The sequence below is a fragment of the Perna viridis genome, chromosome 4 (assembly GCF_037379345.1).
Source record: "Perna viridis isolate PV_CMFRI_1.1 ecotype Kerala chromosome 4, ASM3737934v1, whole genome shotgun sequence".
Lineage (NCBI taxonomy): Eukaryota > Metazoa > Mollusca > Bivalvia > Mytilida > Mytilidae > Perna > Perna viridis.
The window spans coordinates 41271446-41293242 of NC_142448.1; the positions used below are offsets into that span (position 1 = coordinate 41271446).

At 32.0% G+C, this 21797-nt stretch overlaps 1 protein-coding gene across 1 annotated transcript; it reads right to left on the reverse strand.

Moving 5' to 3' along the window:
* Positions 1 to 591: 591 nt before the first annotated feature.
* On the reverse strand, positions 592 to 21767 carry LOC148620109 (uncharacterized). Its single transcript, XM_088580692.1, has 12 exons — positions 21614 to 21767; positions 20389 to 20462; positions 19575 to 19664; positions 18841 to 18903; positions 16261 to 16358; positions 15697 to 15830; positions 13630 to 13726; positions 11594 to 11757; positions 7790 to 7874; positions 6525 to 6623; positions 5085 to 5172; positions 592 to 4420 (listed from the first exon to the last, which is right to left on the reverse strand). The coding sequence occupies exons 1-12, from the start codon at positions 21673 to 21675 to the stop codon at positions 4374 to 4376; spliced, it is 1101 nt and encodes a 366-aa protein (XP_088436818.1). The 5' UTR covers positions 21676 to 21767; the 3' UTR covers positions 592 to 4373.
* Positions 21768 to 21797: the final 30 nt, after the last annotated feature.

The following is a 21797-nucleotide window of genomic DNA, read 5'->3' on the forward strand; positions in this document are numbered from 1 at the left end:
ACAGGAAGACCAAGCGTGTTCCAACTAGAAATCTTTTATGATATTGCACGATAGGTCACATGTTCCCATAGAACTCAATTGGAAAAACAGCCATGCAATTTCCAACCTAATGAGCATAAATACTGCAGATGGACAACTCCGCCTCATACGCAAATGACTCCATGCGGAATAAGACCACTACTACTAAGGGGTTTTTTGACGTCCTTGACTACCCTGTCGGGTCTCGCATGGATAGTGAATAAGACCACGAGCTACCCGTGCCTGTATATCTCTCATGGATCAATTATCGATTAATGGGTGTTGTCAATTCATGCCACAAATCATTTATAGCACCGCCTTCTTCGTTATCAAATAGACTTCTCGCCTTGCATGCTCAAACTGGTAAGACCGTGCTATAAATATAACTAGGATTTTCGACGTACCAAGTCCAGTCATTTCCTAATTCCATTTCTGAGTAATTAGTGATCACAGTAATGTTTGTAAACGTTGTCTTAATGATTATCAGTTTACTTAATATATATATGTGAGTAATATATATATGCACTAGACTAATTTCACCAACAACGAAAATAAAACAAAAAAGACATAGTACAATATTTCAATTTTATACAAAATCCTTTACAAAATGCATTATAGCACCTTTAAAGCCTAGAATACAAAGAGTGTTGACATAGTGAGACATTATACATGTACTTGGAAGACATTCAATTAAAAATATATTAAAAACATGTATACATGTAGTAATCGATATCACCATGAAAAAAAATTATATCATAAGTCACATTGAAATACAATGAAAAATGTTGTAAAGACATATTGTCTATTCACAGAATGCTCCACAAGCACAGCTTGATGCAACTGCATGTGTCAAACCTTGAACATATAGACATTTTTATTGCTCTAAATGTCTTAAAACTGGGACAATAACCCAAAACATATCAAATCTGTATTGCCCTAATTGTCTTAAAATGGGGACAATAACTCAAAACATATCAAATCTGTATTGCCCTAATTGTCTTCAAATGGGGACAATAACTCAAAACATATCAAATCTGTATTGCCCTAATTGTCTTAAAATGGGGACAATAACTCAAAACATATCAAATTTTTATTGCCCTAATTGTCTTAAAATGGGGACAATAACCCAAAACATATCAATCACAACCATTCTTTCCTGGTACTGGACCTTGTTAAAAAAATCCATTTAGATCCTTCCAGTAAAGAATTTTTAAATTTAAATTGTTTCAGAAGAAAATGAGAGTCTAAGGTGATGATGACAGTGGCATTGTTCGACCCCAAATTATGTTGCCAGGGGAATAATATGCAATAATAATTTATTGATCAAATTCATCTTTTTTCCATTATGATAAAGTTAACATTAGACACATGATATTAAATTTGAATTTTCTCCCTTTAATTATTACTTCAACATAACAATTAATATAATACCATAAATATAAAACTTAAAATACCAATGTACATATATACATAAACGTGGAGTGCTGTTCTGTCAGATTTGATTATCAAGCTTTGTTTAAAAAAAACAACATATCAAATGTTGAGAAACAAAGAACAAAAAAAAGACTCATTCACTGCAATGTCTTAATGTTATAATCATAACTAAACTATGTATCTTTAATCATGTCAATTGACAAAGAATTACGTGTTTAAGATTATACCAGAAACAGACTTCAACTATAAAGAATTATTTTAAACAATACAGTGGAACTTGTATTAACTGAAATCCTATTGGACTGTAGAGTTTGTTAAGTTTAAAAAAAGTATTTGGTTCTCCCAGGTTAAAAAAAACATTCAACTGAAGGGACTAGATTTGACAGATTTTACTGCATTTATAATTATGTTTTGTTGTGCTTTTGGATGATTTTATCATAAAATTAAATACCAGACATATTAAGACCACTACATGTATCATATAACATCTTTTGTTGGATTATGATTGTTACAGGCACGGATCCAAGGACTGGTGTACCGGGTGTACGCCCCCCACCCTAAAATTAGTAAGAAAAAAATTTTTTCATCACAAGTTACTTTCCATTCAGTGTCTTCAGTATCCAATCAGAACTACTCACCATTTCCGCTACATTAAAAAATAACCTAGGATGCAGAAAGAAGAATTTATTCATGAAAAAAATTGCCAGAATTGTAGACATATGCAACTCAAAGTAGATCTATCTGCCAGGTGGCATTATAAAATTTGGTTAGATATCATAGAAATAATGAACAATAACTCTGTCAAGAATTTTGGCATGAAGCGAGGAGCTAAAAAAAAAAGTAATGGTAAAAATTTCAACCAGTGAAACTATAATTTTAGAATTCCCGATAGATTCTTTTGCCTCCTAGATTATTCTTCCGTGTAACTAGAAAGGCTCAGGTGTTCTGATCGTTCAGTATCATAACTCCAGAATAGAAAATCAGAAACAGTTGAAAACAATAGGGGACCCCTTCCATTAACATAAACATTCAACATAAAAATTTGAAATCACTCAAGTGTCTTCAAGCAGCACATGAGGACAGATGATCAGACAATGACCAACCATGACAAATTAAAACATGGGTATGTGTAAAACTTTGTGTTTGTATCACAGAAACACTGGAAGAGCACATTACTTGTCAAATATGTGTACATAAGGCCAAATGAAAAAAAAGGTGTGTTTCTGATTTCTAACTGCCCTATTTTTTGTGCTTACTGTAGTATTTTTATTGTCATTTTGGCCTGAGCATAATTAAACTTGAAATTCTAGCCCCATTAACTCAAGGTTAAAAAAATTATTTACATAAAGAACAATGTTCAAATGTCCCTGCAAAAAAAAAAGTGTGGAAAACTGTAAATTCACTGAAATTGTCTATGTGCAAGGGCAATAACTTCCATAAAATTCATTCAACCATAACCACAGTCGAACTTAATCTGTAACTTCATAATAAAGCCACATACCAAAAAACAAACTTATTTGGTAAATCATAACAAAAACGGTGCGGAAAACATGGGAAACGCCGGCATTTCCATGTCCCCTGGTGACCCGTCACGGGGGACAAAAAGAAATCTCTGCCTACCTACCTTATTTTTTTAAAGCATGAAACTAGAAGCACACATGTTGTTTTTGGCTTAAATGATTGTCAACAGTGATGTGTTTTGTTATTGCATACCTGCCAACTTTTGAAAATCCCCATGGGGATTTTTCAGACAAGGTCCTGAATAGATTTCAAATGAAATTGGAATACCAAAAGACAAATCCATATATTTGGCTCAGGTAAAGTGAAAGTATAACATATTTTATTTCCTGGTATATACTTAAAGAAGAGTTTAATATCATCCTCCTGCTGAATAAGATGGTCTCTAGACTTAACTAGAGTCATAGGGGGGACAAAAAGTAGGGGGTGATACTAATTAGTCAAAAGTAAGCAGGATTAATATTTTTCATTGAATTCATTCCTTCGAGATAACTCGAGGAATTCCTTTCAAATTGTTATTGGAATAGGATTTTATTATTGAAGATAATTGCAAAGGCATTTTCAAATTTTAGATAAAATCTCAAAAACTGGATTTTCTTCTACTTGGACAAAAATGGAAGCAGAAATGAAAATGAAAAATAACAATGTGTGCAATCAATAGGTTGACTTGATATTTTAATGTTACTTGGGAAAAAAAACATTTAGAGAATTTTATATTTTATATTTTATATATTTTTAATTTTTAACAGTTTACACAAAGATTGCGGAGTCAAGAGTCTTACAATAAATTTGCTAAGGAAAGGATTTACATAATAGGAAATGATTTATACAGTTTTTTTTTAAATGACATGACTATGATATCTTAAGGTAGAAGCAATTAGATAACAAAGTGTCAGTCCCTGTAAGAATCAGGCAGTAGGTGAAACATGGTATGAAAAAAACATCATTTTGTTAGTGTAATTTGACTATTTGGACCATCAGAATCAAAGAAAACAGACAAGATTTTCCATATCATATTGGACCACTGAATTACAGTTTCATTGAAATGCAGTGAAAATAAACATTTCAAGGACAGATAACTCTGTCAAAAACCTCAATTTTCTAAGACTTTATTGAAAAATTTCTGAGCAAAGCCAGCAATGCAGAGATCAAATTATGGTCTTTTCAAATAGGAAAAGTATACTTGAGCAATATTACATTGTCCGATCAGTAGGCTTTTGACATGCATGTTTCCATTCTTTTCCATTATGCCTGATTCTTACAAATACTTACACTTAATCATAGATTTACTGACTATCCCTAAGCACGCAATCAAACTTATTGAATATTAATAACAGTACATATTCACCAGGTAAAGGTGAAAGATTACTGCAACAGAAACTGTTTTCAATTATAAGGGTTGATCAGCTTAAAGGTTGAAATCTTGGTATTGTGGAAAAACATGGGCCATCTGCAATAAATAAGACATCTCAATGTTAAATGATTACTGTCTGTGTGCAAGGTAAAAATTAACTTCTAATATGAAATGATTCAAAGCTCTTTAGACCACAGCCATAGTTAAAAAGTAATAAAAAAAATGACCAACATTTCGTGCAACACATGCTGTGTCTATTCAAAAATATGAAGAAACTAGTCATATTAGAATTGAAATAAATCCCACAAACTCCATTTCATCATTGTTTAACTATGGCCTGGCTATGTATGCTTTCATTTATCCCCTCGATCTTGCAAAGCGACATAAATGGCCAGACCATGGTAAAGCAATGAAAATGAAGTTTCCATGACTTATTTCTTAATTCAGTGTAAGATGTGTAAAATGAATTGAAGAGTACTGAAGATAAAGACCCCTACTATGCAGAGCTGACATCAGTTGTGCAAAAGACAAAAAATCATTGTGTGTGCTCTTTGCATCATGTGCCATGCCATTGTCATAACAGCTTTGTAAAATATTGAATTACTTACATAAAAGGAATTCCATACTTTTTTTGGAAAACAGCATTATAAAGGTAAAAAACCAAAAAAAATATGTTCACAAACCACTGTTTTTCTGTCAAGCACATAGATATTCTAAATGTAAAAGACAAACAACATGCAATGTTGTGATATATGCTTACTCATGATATTCTCAGGAACACTGAACCTTGAGTTGGATGTAACGATTTCTGTGTCATAAACCCATGTAGGAGCTGCCCATTTCGACCACTGAAATGAATATATGTCGAAGGTTAACAAAGACAAAAAGGTCATGGAACATAAGAGGAAGTGTTATTGCACACAGAATGGAGACCATGTGGTTGAAAAACAAATTGGTTGAATTATTTTTTTTTCAGAATAATGATTTTAAAACTTAAAAACCTTGGAAAAACAGATCTGTATGACATGTATGAGTAATCAATTCAATAATGATACATGGTCAAAATTGTATTGCTATTATTCAGAAGGTAATCACTTTTTTTTTCCAAAAAGACAAAAATGTTGTAATGTAAGCACTAAGCTATTAAGGCTGTATATCCCACTTCAACTACTTTTTTTTATTCTAAAAGAAACTCCTTTAATTAACTTTCTATCTTTTTTTTTTTTTGTAAAAATAAATTTACAAGCTGTTCATAAATAAACCATTCAGAAACAAAATATTATAGTATGAGGAAATATGTATGAAAACATTCTATAACACACTTTTCCAAGAGTGATCAAATACAAGTATTTGTTTTTGTAACTATGAGTGCACATCCAAAAAAAGTCCCTTGTAATATAATAAACAGTTGCACTAAATGATACTACTGTCCTCTTTTTTTCCATTTTTAATGTCCCATACTTTAAAACAAACAAAACAGGCATTAGAGGAACATTAAGTGATACCCAACCATGTAATGGTAAAAAAGGGGGATGGCAATTAAACTTAACCTGTATTTCATGGTAATAAATAACTGTGCAATGAGTAAAAATATTATTGATCTGTTCTTAGTTTATCATGTAGAAACTGGGGGGGAACAGACAGAAGGATGGACAGACAGACAAAAGAAAGTACAGATGAACAGAAGGACAGATGGACTGACAGACACACAACTTTTCAGAAGGTATCACATAAAACTATGCCACTTCTTTACGCAGGGATTAAAAATTTAACAATGAAAACTGGAAGAAAGCTTCCAAAATTGAAGATAACTACTGTACTCAATTATTTATTCAGATTCCTTTTAAGAGTTTATAATTTATGATATAATATACAAATTGACATATGAAGAGATCAATGGTAGACTATAAAACTATAAAGTGGGAATTTTTTGCGATGATCTAATTTTCTCAACAATCATGAGGATTGGGGAATTGTTTATCTCCCGTAGAAAATATCTTTGGACGCGAAACGACAAGACCCTGAATATTCAATACCCTTATTCATAGAAAAAGTCACAAAACTCAGCACCAGCGAAAATTATTCACTTTACAGTAATATATTCATCAAAAGACAAGGACATAAAACCAAATGTAAATCTGAAATCATTTACAATCTTCCTAGCATTGATATTCCAAATATTTTTCTCTAAGATACTTACTGTTTCATCTTCATTGTGTCTAACACAATGTAAAGGTAAGGTCAGTGAGATTTTCTGAGATTTTTCTAATTCAACAGTAACTTCTATTTCATATGTACACTAAAATCAAAACGAAAAATGTATGAACTGAAAACTGAAAAAGTACAAAGTACAGCAAAACCTGTCAAACCAAATCCCTTTTGGTATGGTTAAGACAGATTTTTGGGTTTAATATGATGCAGGTGTAACCAGTAAGAAAACAAAGTTGAATACTGGCATTTTTTTAAGAATAATCATGCCTTTTACAGTTTTATGTTAACTTGGATTTATTTTACTTAATAACTTAAAAAAAACTTAAAGGTGTGAGCTATTAACATTTTGTTTTGTTAAAGCAGGGACTTCATATAAATATGAAACTACTAAGATCCTAACTCTGCATTACTGGTTGCCAACTGGGATTATACTACATGTACTAATGTTATCCATTAAGGTTACCGGTATACCTCCCTGTCAGACTGAAAACAGGCTCTCAGTGTTTCTAAGGTCAAAGGTTAAATTTTATGATTTACCAGTATGAGGATTTCATCATCTATAAAGTTCCAAAATATATTTAAATTGGTATAACAGGACTTTCAAAAATGTTTAAAAAAGGTTTAACTGTACAATGTATACATACATGTATTTTTAGGATATAAATACATGCATAATGAGATGCATATTTAGATCAACCAGGTGACATCTTGCTTTTTACAACACAGATATTCAGAAGTTATAAAGCATGACTAATAAATTCAATTCAAACAGCTACCGGATGACTTTAGATTTGTCACATAAGGCTGTGTTTATCTGATAATATCATAAGGCAATGAGGATGAAATGATTCATCACAATGTTTATGTGTCACTATGTCTTGTGAGGAAAAAAATCATGAATCTTTGTTAAGATCAAGGTTATATGCTCTAAGAATGAAACCTGGCTTCAACAAAAAATTTGTTGAATATTTTTTATTCCAAATTGAGGAAAATAGATAAGCCAGCATGCTGCTGTAAATCGCATTGAAATGTATCATATCGGCACCCATGTATCACGATATGTATCGTGAAATAGGTGTATCGTTGTTGTCCAATCAGGCACTAAGAACAATTAAAATATGATAAATCGGAAAACATAAGCTTTTGATCTCTAATTGCTGATAATTATTCAGAAAGAAAATTTTGCATAAACCACTAACCGCTTGGGATCTCTATGGACAACCTTTTTACAGAATTATTTGTGCTAATACTCACCTTGATATGGTATTTACTACTAACAGTGGGTGGAAGAGGTGATCCATCCTTAAATTGTAGTGGAACTCTAACGTTATCAACACCACTGTAATATAAATATTTTGCACAATTTTTGTGAATCATGAAGCTAGAGGTCAACCAACAAAAATCTTAAATTATTATATTCAATTCAAATGGAAATGCTTAATGATTTTAAACTTAATGATAACACTTTAGAAACTGTAAAAACGTATTGCTATCATGGTTTAACAATTAAATATAGAGGCAATTTTAACATCTCTTCTCAGATATTAATGGAGAAAAGTCGCAAGGCATGGTTTAAGATTAAAAACTCTATAGGATTGAACAATCCATGATCTATGCTAGAAACAAAACTATTTGATATGCTTATAAGCCCGACTATTCTATATGGCTGTGAAATTTGGGGAACCAATTGTAATTTCAAAAATAGTGAACCATTTGAACATCTCCACTCCAAATTTATAAAAGAAATCCTTGATGTTCACAGAAAAGCAACAAATTCTGCATGCTTAGCAGAACTAAAAAGACAACCTCTCAAAGTCAAAATTATGGTTCAGGTTATTAAATTCTGGGAACACATTATTAACTCCAATAACACTCTTGTAAATGAAATATATAAAAATATTCCACAAAATAATAAATGGTTAACAACAGTTCACAATTGGATAAAAGAACTTGGTTTTACATTTTAATTGATACAGATCTACTTAAACATAATATAAATCATAAAAAGCAAAGAATCATTGATCAAAGTATTCAAAATCAACTCATTGAGAGATGATAAGAAACTTCTGTTTTTTTTTGATAAAATCTATAAGGTTAACAAAAAAACATCTTATGTTCATACAGGTAAATACAAGTCAGACAGATCTATAATTTGCAAATACTGAATTAGTACCCACTGTCTTTCAAAAGTTTGTTTGTTTGTTTGTTTGTTGGGGTTTAACGTCTGAGGAGCAATATTTCAGCTATATTCAGATGATGAACATGAAATGGATGATAAAATGAACATGAAATGATGATGAAATGAAAACAAAGGATGGGACACAAGGATAATAGGGTCGACAAATTTTGATTGCCACTAGAAAAATGGGGGATGGGCAGGGTCGGACAATTTAACCTCCTGTGGCGGAGCGCAAAGTTTTCTACTCATATTGAATATCACAGCAGGGTTCTTTAACGTACGAGGAACGTGACATCTTTCCCAACACGGTGCACCACTATGGCTTGCGGTCAGGTTTTCCGTATTATAGCCTGACAATCGCAGCATGTAACATGCCAGGGGTATCCCCATTCCACCACCTGGGGCACACATCCCAGTTGCTCTGTGGGCAGAGCGCCTAGCCCCCGGCTAGGTTCCTGAGCACTATTTCGTCGCCTTTTACAACAAGCTTAGGGCTGCTGCAGGCCTACTCTTTTAACACCCAGACCTGCACAGGGCCTCTTCAATAGAGAGAAGATGATACAAAAACATTCCAGCTAATGAATGCATTTGCAAATCATGTCAATTTAATCAAACTGAAGATGAAACCCATTTCTTCATACACTGTTCCGCCTACATTAACTACAGAAATGATTTAATGACTAAAATTAAAAAATATATAAACCATTTCAACTCACTAACAGAAAACAACATAAGTTTGATTTTTAACTCTTTCTCACTCCCAATACTAAAGGCAACAATTGATTATATCAACAAATGCCAAGCTTTCATTCAAAGTATAACATTATAATTTTCTGGTTGGTCACCGTGGTCCACAACATTAAACATGTAAATGATAGCAATGTTTTGTTTATACAAGTGTATGTGCATTATGTTATTATGTTATTATTGTATTTTTGTATCATGACCATTTAATGAAAATGTGCTTGAACAATAAATAATTTATAAATAAACAGTGCCCAAGTACTGGCTTCTAGTTAAGTGTCCCTGTGCAGGTCTGGATGTATGAAAGAATAGGCCCACAGTAGCGCTAAGCTTGTCATAAAAGGTGACTAAATGGTGTTCAGAACCCTGGTCAAGGTCTAAGGAGCTCTGGGTTGTGTGCCGCAGGTGGTGGAATGGGGTACAGCTGGCATGATACATTCTGGGATTGTCAGCCAATAATACCGAAAACCTGACCGCATACCATAGTGGTGCATGTGTTGGGAAAGGTTCTACATTCCTCGTATGTTAAAGAACCCTGCTGTGATATTCATTAAGAGTAGGAACCTTTGCACTCCACCATAGGAGGCTGAATTGCCCAACCCTACCCACATCTCCCTATTTCCAGTGGCAATCAAAATGTGTTGTCCCTATTATCCTTGTGTCCCATCCCATATTTCATTTCATCATCATTGCCTGGACATAGCTGAAATATTGCTGCCCAGGCTTTGAACACATACAATCAATCAATCAATCTAGTTTAGTGCTTCATTCCATCAATTTAAATTTTGTTTGTGTTTTTAAGGGATACTTGGTTAATTGCCATTTGATATTTAATCAACAAGTGTGAATCAACTTTTCTTTGAGGAAAAACTATAAAGGGTAATGCAAAACTTTAAGAAAAAAATCTGAAATAGCCTATCTTGGTCATTTTCAAATTTATAAATATTTTATATTTAAAACCGAAAAAAAAAACAATAACAACTTTAAAAAATTCAGCAAATATGAAAATACTGTATTTTTCTGTCTGTTGTATGGTTGAATTTGAATTTAGCTGAAAAATAAGACCAATTTCACCACTTCACCATATTTTTATTTATAATACAAAAGACTGATTGGTTGAATATTGTCTTCAACATCCTATGGTGGATTGATTTTCGTTTAAACATTTTAGGACAAGAGCCTCTGACCCATGAACAGACCCTGATTTGTACTAGTCTAAAATGCTGAGCCAAATTTTGATTTGCTAAGGTCTCACTAACCACTTCCGGTCAAATGGCTACCCCTTATGTAGTACCAAAAACCTAGACCTATGCATTGTAAGTGCATTATTTGTGTGTATTCTGATTAAAAGTCCTCAAAATAAAGCTGAGAATGTGCACTTTAAAATCATATATGTAACTTACTACAAAAGTGTATGAACATTGTTTACATGTGTTAGAAATTTGCCTCCATGCCTAGCAGAAAAGGTAAAAATGTTGATTTTTCTGTATTTTTTATTCAAGTAAATTTTGTGAAGAATTTCTACGGATATCGTACCATTAGAGTAATGATTTTGAAAGTCTTATTTTCCAAGCTTTGTAATGGTATACAACTTTAGAGTGTCATTTGTCCTGGGAATTCACAGTGAAACATTGAAAATTATTTTTTTAACATGTAAAGCAATGGAAACGTTAGAAGTGGATAGTGAGACCTACCGCTAAAAGACGGAGTATAGTCCCGATCAGTGAGACCTAACTTACAGATAAAAACAACAGCATGTCACCCCATTCTGAGACATTTTATTACAGCCAACTAGTTCTCCCTCTGTGTCTGATGTGTCACATGATTGTCACATGATCAGATAGTGACTAAAAATGTTAGAACTTCAAAAATTCAAGTTCTTGGTATTACTTCACCATAGGCCAAGTCCAAGAACTCCTACTCATGAGATGATCATGCCTTCAATGAGACAAATGAGGGGGTACAAGATTCTGAAAGTTTGTAAACTATTCATGTAAACAGTAATCTCTGGCCAATAGAAATTAGGATGCACATTTTTATACTTATCTGTTGTCAATAATTTTCATTGTCAATAATTTTCCATCTACTGCATTTAAAACTTCTTGAATTTTTAAGGTAAAAATAAGGAAACTTACGTATTCAAAATCTCTGAGTTGCAGCCTTCTATTGGAGCCGACTCCCATATCAATCTGGGGTTCCCCAAAGGTTCTATAACCACATTATCATCTACCTCTGTAACACGTGGATCATCAGGGTTCACTTTTTGACCTTTTGTCATAAAGGCAAACAATCCAAACAACTGGAAAAATAGATCATGTAACTTTTAGACATTGAGGGTTTTTACTCAATATAATTAAACTACTTTGCATACCTACTTTAATAAGTAACAAAATTTGGAATTATAAAATGTCAATTTCATAAAGGCATAGGTATTAACCTCCAAAAACTCTGAAGCACAATATCTCCTTCTCAAAATGTTTTCGAAGTAGGAGATTTGCTTGGATGTTATTTTCATTTTTTTTTCATTTCCACTTCAATAAAAAATTTGAGTTTAAAGGTCTAAATATCAAAAATTCAAATTTTAAATTTAGCGTTTAATGCATATCACAATAGTGATAGTAATTGTTTTAATAACAGATCCTAGATCAATTTGTTTTGACTAAAATGAGATTAATTCATACAGTGCAACTTCAATTTTAATCTGTAATTAGTAAGGAAGAAAATTCTGATAGCAGCAAATACATGTATTAGACACTAACAGCAATCATTGATACAAAGGTCTTTAAACAAGTTACAATTATATTATTGTTAAAAGATTTTTAATTTTTTTTTTTACCAAACAGCTGCTTCACGCTAAAAATTGTTAGTAAAAGAATGAGTCTTACTAATCATTATAGTAAGAAAGACAACTCTGGTTTAAAAACAAAACTTGAAGACTGCACCTTTAGGTACCAGTATCGTATTGCATATCCCTGAGTGGGTGTATGTCAAAACATGGATGCTATAAAAATATAGTGCATTTTCTGTTTTCTTCTCTACAAACTAACGTTTTGTCAAAAGATATGAACAATGACTTATAAAATAGAGCAAACATTACACTGTAAGATGAAGAACTTTTTAAAAAGAAAATCTAACATAATAACATAAAAATGTCCCATTGAAAAGGTTGGTTTGGCGAGCGCAAAACGAAAGTGAAAGAAGGAAAAAGGGCTATTTATAGTTCAAGACTACTTTTCTGTCTGATCTTCATGGACTCACCCTATTTTCTTTGCGGGAAATTATGTCCTTAGAAATGATACACAAGTGAATGTTTTATTGAATCAATTTACATATTTTTTTTAAAAAATCCTAAAAATATACACTTCACTATAGAAGTCTATGGGAAAATTATTATGATACTGAGACCTTTATCAGTGTTGAGATCTAAATGGCTTGAAAAAGCTACATCTAACATACATGTAGCACTTGCTCATGATAAAATCAATGAAAATTAATGCCAAATTTATTGGTGTTGTAATGCAAGTTAAAAATGAGAAACCATGAATCATTCTGAGAACGTACTGGAAATCTGTCCATAAAAAAAAAAGCCCAAAAAAACACACACACATACTTCTAAATCACCTTAAATCAAAGTTTCTATATTTGAACCTGCATAATTAGTCCAAACAAGGAGGGCTTGGTTGAAATGCCTGATTGACCCTGTTATATGAAAAAAATTTAAATTTTTACTTGAAGATGATATGACTACTAGTATAATTCTGATATATTCACACTTGCTATGTAAAAATAAGCATATATGTTAACCTTTGGAACATTTCAGGTGGGAGATTCTACCCCACTGACTCTTTCTCATATGGGAGATTTCTATGTTAAAGTGAATTTTATATGTAAAAATTCAAGTATTTATTTTTTTTTCACTGAGAATATAATAATTTTAACCAAAAACTTCCCATAAATCTTATATTTTGAATTGGGAGATTCTAAATTTTTCATTGACTTTGTGCGAGTCTCCCCCCTAATATGGGATGGTTAACTAGTATACCATAAGAGGAGATAAGGACAAAAAGAGAGATGGACTTATTTAACAGAGAACAAAAGGAAGGGAAACAGAAAGAAAAACTGAACACTATGTGCAACCCAGTTTAAAGACGTGGTCAAAGTTTTAAATTACCTTAAAATAGATTGCCTTGACATTGATATGCGAGTTATTAGTGATGATGGTTCTGACGCGTGCCACTCCACCCGAGAAATGTATGTGGTCAAACAACCTGAAAAAGTATATACAAGTATTGGTATGTAATAATAGACTATCTAAAAAACAAGAGGCTGTGAAATTGATAGCAAACTGTAATAGACAAAAATAGCCACTTTTCTGAAATGACACAAGCAATATTTGTAAAAATTAAACTTGACCTTCATTTTGTCACATAAAGCAATGCATAAAAATTTGAAAAGAATCCATCAAATACCAATCACAATATAAGGAAAATAAACAAAGTACTCAGTAAACAGGAAGTTGCAGTCAATTTTTTCCAAAAATAACTCCCTCCATATGGCATACCTACAGGAACAATGTCTTTAAATTTCAAACCACTGTAATGAGTTGTTGCTGAGAAAAGTGTCACAGAAAAAAATAATAAAGACAGACACACAGACAAGGGTAAAAAAGTATGCCCCCTTCTCCTTCATAGTGGTGGTATAAAAATATTCTAGAAAGTGAGTAGTAATTACAAATCTAGATGATCTATAATACATATTGATTACATGTATATGTGTTGCTACAGCTATTTTTTTATTATTTAAAGTCCACATTTATTAGTCCTTCTTTTGTATACCATATGTATCAGTCAACATTTTACCTTAAAGCTTGTTTCGGATATTATAGCCACAACAAATCTATCATGGTTTAAAAAATATGAGCTAATTTTTAAAATTACTATTCTACTGTAAACAAATAGTATAGTAAAGAATAATTGCTCATAAAAAAAATTTTATCACAAATTTCTAATCTTTGAGCAAAATGGGGCTTTAATAATAGAAAAACCTAGCATTAGTAATGTTAAAAAACATAAACTTTGAAAGCATATTCCATATTGTGATTACAACAAAGTCACATTAAAGCATATTCCATAGTGTGATTACAACAAAGTCACATTAAAGCATATTCCATCATGTGATTACAACAAAGTCACATTAATCACATAAAAGTTATGTAAATAACAGTAAAACCTGTCTAAACCAAATTCTTTTTATACAGTAGAATTAGTTCAGTTTGGACAGGTGTGTGGTTTACCCAGATTCAGTCTACACCTGTGTCTATGTATTTTATCACAGTAATACATAACTGCATTAGGGCTGTTCCAGTAATACATATGAGGGACAAGGGGAAGGCACTTTTATTCTTTGTATTATATGGATGGGTGTTCAGGTCTCTTGACAAAATATAAAATTTAATACAAAACATCAAAATATCTTTAATGGGCAATTCGCCTGGTGAGAAAGTGTCTTCATCAGGTACCTCATATTTTTAATTGAACATGCAGCCTGCTTCTTATTTTTTTTTATTTTGTACCATTTTGTCTTCTCAGTAAACATACTTACATGTACATGTATGTGTATATTATTTCTGTCTCCATTTGTATTGCATGAAGGCCTCAGGGAAGATTAGTTCTTGTAAATAAACTCTGTTACCCTCTCAAAATATAGTCAATTAGTTTTATTTAAACAGATCTAAATTGACTTAAAAATAGTGTCTCCTTTAGGCAGTTTTTTTTTGGTTTATACAGGGTTCAATTAATGCGGGTTTCATTGTGTATATACTCATACATTCAAGCTCAACTTTTATGAGTCCTTAAGTGTCAGTCTCTGTAAGAATCAGGCAGTCGTTGAGACATGGTATGAAAACAAAATTTTGATAGTGTAATCAGACTATTTGCACCATCAAAATCAAGGAAACAAAGATTTTCCATATCATGCTGGACAATTGAGTTACAATTTCAGTGAAATGCACTGAAAATGAACATTTCAAGGGAAGAAAACAGTCAAAAACCTATTGAAAAATTTCTGTGCAAAGCAAGTGATGCAGAGATCAAATAATGGTCTTTTCAAATAGAGAAAGTATCCTTGAGTGAAATTTGAAATTACATTGTCAGATCAGTGGGGTTTTTGCATGCATGTTTCTGATTTTTCCCATTTTGCCTGATTTTTACAAACACCTACACTTAAATGTTTTAAATACCTAGCCGAGACAGATATCTTCCTACTTTGCCATGGTAACTTAGCTATATCAATAGTTTCAATGATATTCTGTGTGGGACCATTAGAATTTACTGTACTGGGTAATGATTGGTTGATAATTACATCCTGAGTTTCCTGCAAATAATAAATCAACAAGTTATATTGACTGATTATTTACTGTGTATAAGATTTGTATGTAATTAATTTCTAAAAGTGATGGTCAGATTAAAAATTTGTAAAAAGGTGTGGTCAAGGCAATATTTGCTAATTTTTGCTTACATTTTGCACAAAAATTAAGAAAATTTTCCAACAAATTTGGATGGTGGAGAATGGGGATGGGCAACCTGTAAAACCCTCCACGTGTATCTGCTACCAGCTCCCCCCCCCACCCACCCCCAATATTTTTTGTGGTTACAAACAATTTCACTTTGGAGCAATTTTATATTACTATTTGTAAAAATCTTCAATCAAGACTGAATAATTATGTTTTTTTTCAAATACCAAATAGATTATATTGAAACTTGAAGAATATTCTGAAAATTTATCTAATAGTTCTGATATATACCTTCACACTCTCAGCATTGGTTATTTCTGCAGATATCCAGTACTGTATCCTGGCTTTCCACCATCTCTCTCCTCCTGTGTCTGAAGACCTAAAGGATCCTGTAACAATCAAAATACGAAATTATTTTGTTTCCATACTGATACACTTTTTAAAAAATGCATCTATGGTCTAGTGGTAGGTGCTTACCTAGAGGATGGGAGGTTGTGGGTTCAATGGTCTAGTGGTAGGTGCTTACCTAGAGGATGGGAGGTCGTAGGTTCAATTCATAGCCAAGTTATATTTAAGTAGCTATCTTTGTAAGAATCATGCAAAATCTGAAAAATGTGATACACCCCAAAAAAGGCTACATATTTTTATTTTTGTAATTAAGTTGTTTTATGGGTGTATATTATTAAATGTGTAATTATTCATTCCGACCTGTCTGCTCTTAGGAGATAATCAACATTGAAAATCCAGTAGATTCTATTATATTTGAGTGTCATTTACAGAGTTATCTCCCTTAATTTTGAAATCTACAGTGCATTCTATATAATTTTTATCTCCTATGAGCACAGGTTATATGAAAAACCAAATATTAATTTCTGTTTACTAAAGCATTTTAAACAAAATATCAAAAATAAAAATTTGTAGGCTTTCCAACCATATATCACATTTTTCATGATTCTTAGCTGGAGTGCTACTTAAGACTTTAAAATTGGTAGTCACTGCTTCTCCACCAAGCATGCCACATTTAAGAGACGGTGTAAGAACTGGTTAGCATGGAATTAGAATAATGCCTACCTGTGGGCTGTTGATTCTGTGAGCAAGCACATTAAAATCCAGCCCAGCTAGTTGGACAAGCAGAGTACAAAGCAGGTTCTGTTTGATTGGAGTATAATGATGGGGCCATCTGCAGCCTGCCATGTGGTATGAGGATTTCCTTGTCATTCGTTGAAGACCAATGGGTGGCCCTGGGCTGATATTTTCATCCCGGTGGGGTTGTTGTCTTTTTGACATATACACCATACCTATTCTCATTATATTGTTTTGAAAAATTTTGTTCAGAAAATTGCATGACATACCTGTCATGTGATATAAAACCACAATCAATTAATTTATTGTGAAAAAAATCTCTTTTTTCTTGCATCTCCGAGTCTGATACATGAACACTTTTTCAGATTTTCATTATGAGAAATCATAAGTATTATTATACGTCTTTCTTTTTTTTTTTTATAACAAAAGACATATAAATATATATATACTTATGATATTATTGTTTCATCACATGTACAGTTCCAATAGTACACCAAAAATAGGATAAATAAGTTTGTTTAACTGTGTAATATGTATAAAAAAAAAATGCTGTTCTAAATTCTTAAAAGATAAACCTTGTAACTTCCTACAAACAATCAAGAATCTGAAATTTTAAAGTATTCAAGGTAAGGATTAGACTTTCTTGGATGTATTTAGGAACCAATTTGTTCATAAAAAAATAAAGATTTAAATATTATCAAATTACCAGAATTTCATAATAAAACACAGTAATTAGTAGTGATTGGGAAAAAAAAATTGAGAATGTGCCATTTTTTATGATCTTTAGAATGTCAGTGTCATTCTTTAACATTCTGAGTAATCATTGTATAATTAGACTTACCAGGAACAAAGATTTTAAATACTTAAGTAGCAGTCTGTAAAAAAATCAGACAGTATGTGATTCATGCATGTGAAAATCCACCTAATTTGTAATTCACTTTCACTTCTTATTCAGAAACAGTTACAAACCATGTCATCAACCAGTCATAATTTGTCATTAGATTTTTGCACTTAGAGATAATAAAATCGATAGGAGTGTTCATTTAAACATACGATAGAAGTGTTCATTTAAACATACCATAGAAGAATTTGTTTATTTTTGTACTTTGATTATTTCCTTGATTCAATTGTTATTTTTATATTTTTTTCTATTATCAATTTATTTATTTTAATTCAATTTTCTATTTTCTTTTTCATCATTATTTGATAATATTAGTATTTTTCATCTTTTGTCTATCCTGCCTTTAAACGCAGGCTGTAAGCATTCGTCTATTGTGCATTTAAATGCACAATACAAGTGTTCATTTAAATGCACAATACAAGCGTTCGTTTATTGTGCATTTAAACACATGATAGGAGCATTTGTTAAAATGCACGATAGAAATGTTCGTTTATCGTGCGTTTGGTGCGTGTTTAACATGCACTTAGGTATCATGCATACTGGAAACCTAAACATCTCAAGGAGTGTAACACAAGCATGGGCACTCATGGTTCTGTAACAACCAAAGAGCAATAACTCTAACATTTTTCAATCAACATGCTAAGGTATTTGCTACAGACAAAAGAAATGTTGATCATGATATACAATGTAATACAAGTGTTAATTTCCATTTTATTTCTGTTCTAAGAGAGATAACTCTTATGAGCACTTCAGTAAGGAGTCACCTTTGCTATAAGTGAAATTAATAGTGAACATTAAAGTCTAATGTAAACAAACTTATGGTGTTTTGTGTATTAACAACAAGAACTCAGGGAATGGAATGATATAAAATTAATTGTATCATTTACCTGGTAGATCAGATAGAAGCTTAAATCTGAATGGGAAAACATAACTTCCAATATGAAGATTATCTGAAATTAAAAGAAAAAAAACAATGACCACACTATTGTAATGGTCACTAAAAATTTAGTTCCAGGTCTCTTTTCATGAAAAAAAGAAGCCATGTACACCAATGATCCAGTTTGACATTTTTCACCTTTTTTGATTTTCCAGAAAATATTGAATTTGACTATTTAAAAATTTGAATAAAAAGGGTGAGTCACATGATTTAAGTGCTGCAAACTATTATAACCTAGATTTCTCTGAAGAACTACTATTGATTAACATTTTTAACCTTTCATATGATAAATTTGGTAGGTTCTTTGAACATCTTTCAATATAGGGGTCACTCATCTGGCTTTACTTTTAAAGGAAAATTTGCTTTTAATAATCCTCAAAAAATGACATTTATCATGTTTTTAGTTTTGCATATCCAAAGCACAAAAAAAAAATCGTTATCTACCAGCACTCATTCTTTCACAAAGCTGTAAGTGTAGTATCACTTTAACATTACAGCTCATAACAGTTTTTTATGAAGCACTTTCTACAGCCACAAGTGTTTTGCAGTCTAAGCTGAGCAGACTCTCACATTTATTACTGTGCTATCTAGTATAGCTTACAGTTGCACATTATTGTTAATTATCATTTAATTTTAAGAGTTATGTCCCTTACACCAGGTCTATCTCCTTTAGTGAACTCTCACCTTTTGATTTATATAAATCAAATGGACAATCAATATACTGCTTTTTCTCTAAGTATTCTGGTTCATCTTGGATGCCTGAGTTGTAGATAACTGCAATGTACATACAGTGATTCAGCTTATACTGTCGTTTAGAAAATAATATTATGCAGATCAGGTGTAAAACATGGCTGTCAGGCTATTTTCAGACCACCAGGGTCAAGTAGCCTATTTCTATATATATCTCAAAAACAATAAGAGATACTGTAAAAAATAAATGTAACTTTCCTTTTTAAGATTGAAGAGCTCTTTTTAAGTCTATTTGGTCAAAGTTGATGACAGCATATTTGGGGTTATTTACCTTTAAAAGCAAAAACCAAAAAAAAAAAATTTTAGCGTACAATTGAAAACCATAAAATTACAGAAAAGTGCAATTTTAGAAAATTAATTTTTTACAAAAAAACTGTTCATGTAAACACACATAACAGGTTTCACTACAAGCTATTCAACGGTGGGGTTACCCAACCCTCAAGTTTTGGGCTTCACCCTTAAATTATAGAAAATTTATAACAAAACCATCTTTTTAACAAAATACAAGTAAATATTGAGTAGGAATTACAATTTTTTCCTACAAAGCAAAATATATAAGCTCAGATCATAAAACAGATTTATGGCCCCCTCAAATGTTTGAATAATAATTGGATATTTCTACGACTATGAACATGGAATACAAGTTGATCGATTTGCCCCTCCCCTGAATTTTTCTCTGTGGTGATCTGTCCATATAATATTGGCAAATGTTCCACAAAGTCATGGTGAAAGAATGGTTTGTACTTACAGTGTTCATAACCTTCAAACTTTACACGTACACCAGTGCCAGCAGTAGGGTTTACAATATTAAGATATACAACTCTGAAAATAAAAAAGTAAAGAAAATTTATGATAGTTTCACATATAACAAAAATAGGTATGGTGTACAGTATATGTCAAAGAGACAACAATGTCAGCCCAAGGCCACCCATTGGTCTTCAATGAATGATGATGAAATCCTCATACCACAGGGGAGGCTGCAGCTGTCCCCAAAACATCAATATACAAGGGTACAGTGAAAGAGTTGCCCTATATACATGTAAAAAGTATCATATGATCATACATGTGATCTAAGATTCTCTGAAATTAGTTTCATATACATGCATTATTTTCAAGATAACAATAAATAGGGTAGACTGTACCCTATCGATACATGTATACCTTATATATTCAGCATTTACTGACAACTATCTACATGTATCAAAATTTCCTGCAACCATAAAGCAGGCCTATACAGCCACATGTATTTTGGATATTAGTATCTAAATTATACTAGAAAAAACTATGAGAATTGCTCACTTTATTGCTCCACTGTGATTTTTTATCAACAAACAACTGTTAATGAATTAAGACTCTCCTAGACGCGGAGGGAATCACCAAATAAGAAGTCCATGCATACACTATTGACAACACAAATTCCAATTTCAGTGGATATATCATGAGTGGAGCCACAGTGTCATTACTCTCCACAGTGGAGTCACCATTAAAAAAATATTGTATTTTACTACTACTGTCTTTATACTGTACCTAGGTTTTAGCAGTTAAATAATTTATCAATTATGGACCAAAAAAAATGAAAAGTAATGAAATGGACCAATTTTATGCTAATTTTTACTTTGATGGAGTGACCGTGTAGTCACAATGGAGGAATTGGGTGACTCCACTGTGAAAGGTACTGGAGAAATTAAAATTTTGATTGACGGTAATGTACAATGTACACTGATAGAAAAATGTGTGTATATGATTCAAGTCTCGGACATTCATAATCATCATCATCATCACCTTACGGTACGGGAGTAGACTCCGCAAGGTGTGTGGAACCTCCCGGAGGTATCGCTGAGGTTTATTTTAATTCAAAGTTTAAGCCTCAAGCAAGCAAATTAAAATGCACCACTGAAAAATGCTGTCCTCAATTATTTCAATATTTGGCAAATTAGTTAAATGATCTCTTACAAAGATATACAATAAAGTACCCAAATATCTCTTCTCCAGGTTCATATGCACTCTTATGAGTTCTAATAATGATCTGGTTCATTTCAGCTCATTCTTTCGATTTCTTACGCATATCAAAAACTGTGTTTTCAATTTGCGAACCAGGAATAAGAATCCGGGAAAAATTACGGAAAATCCCTTTACCGACATTGGCTTCGTGTATTG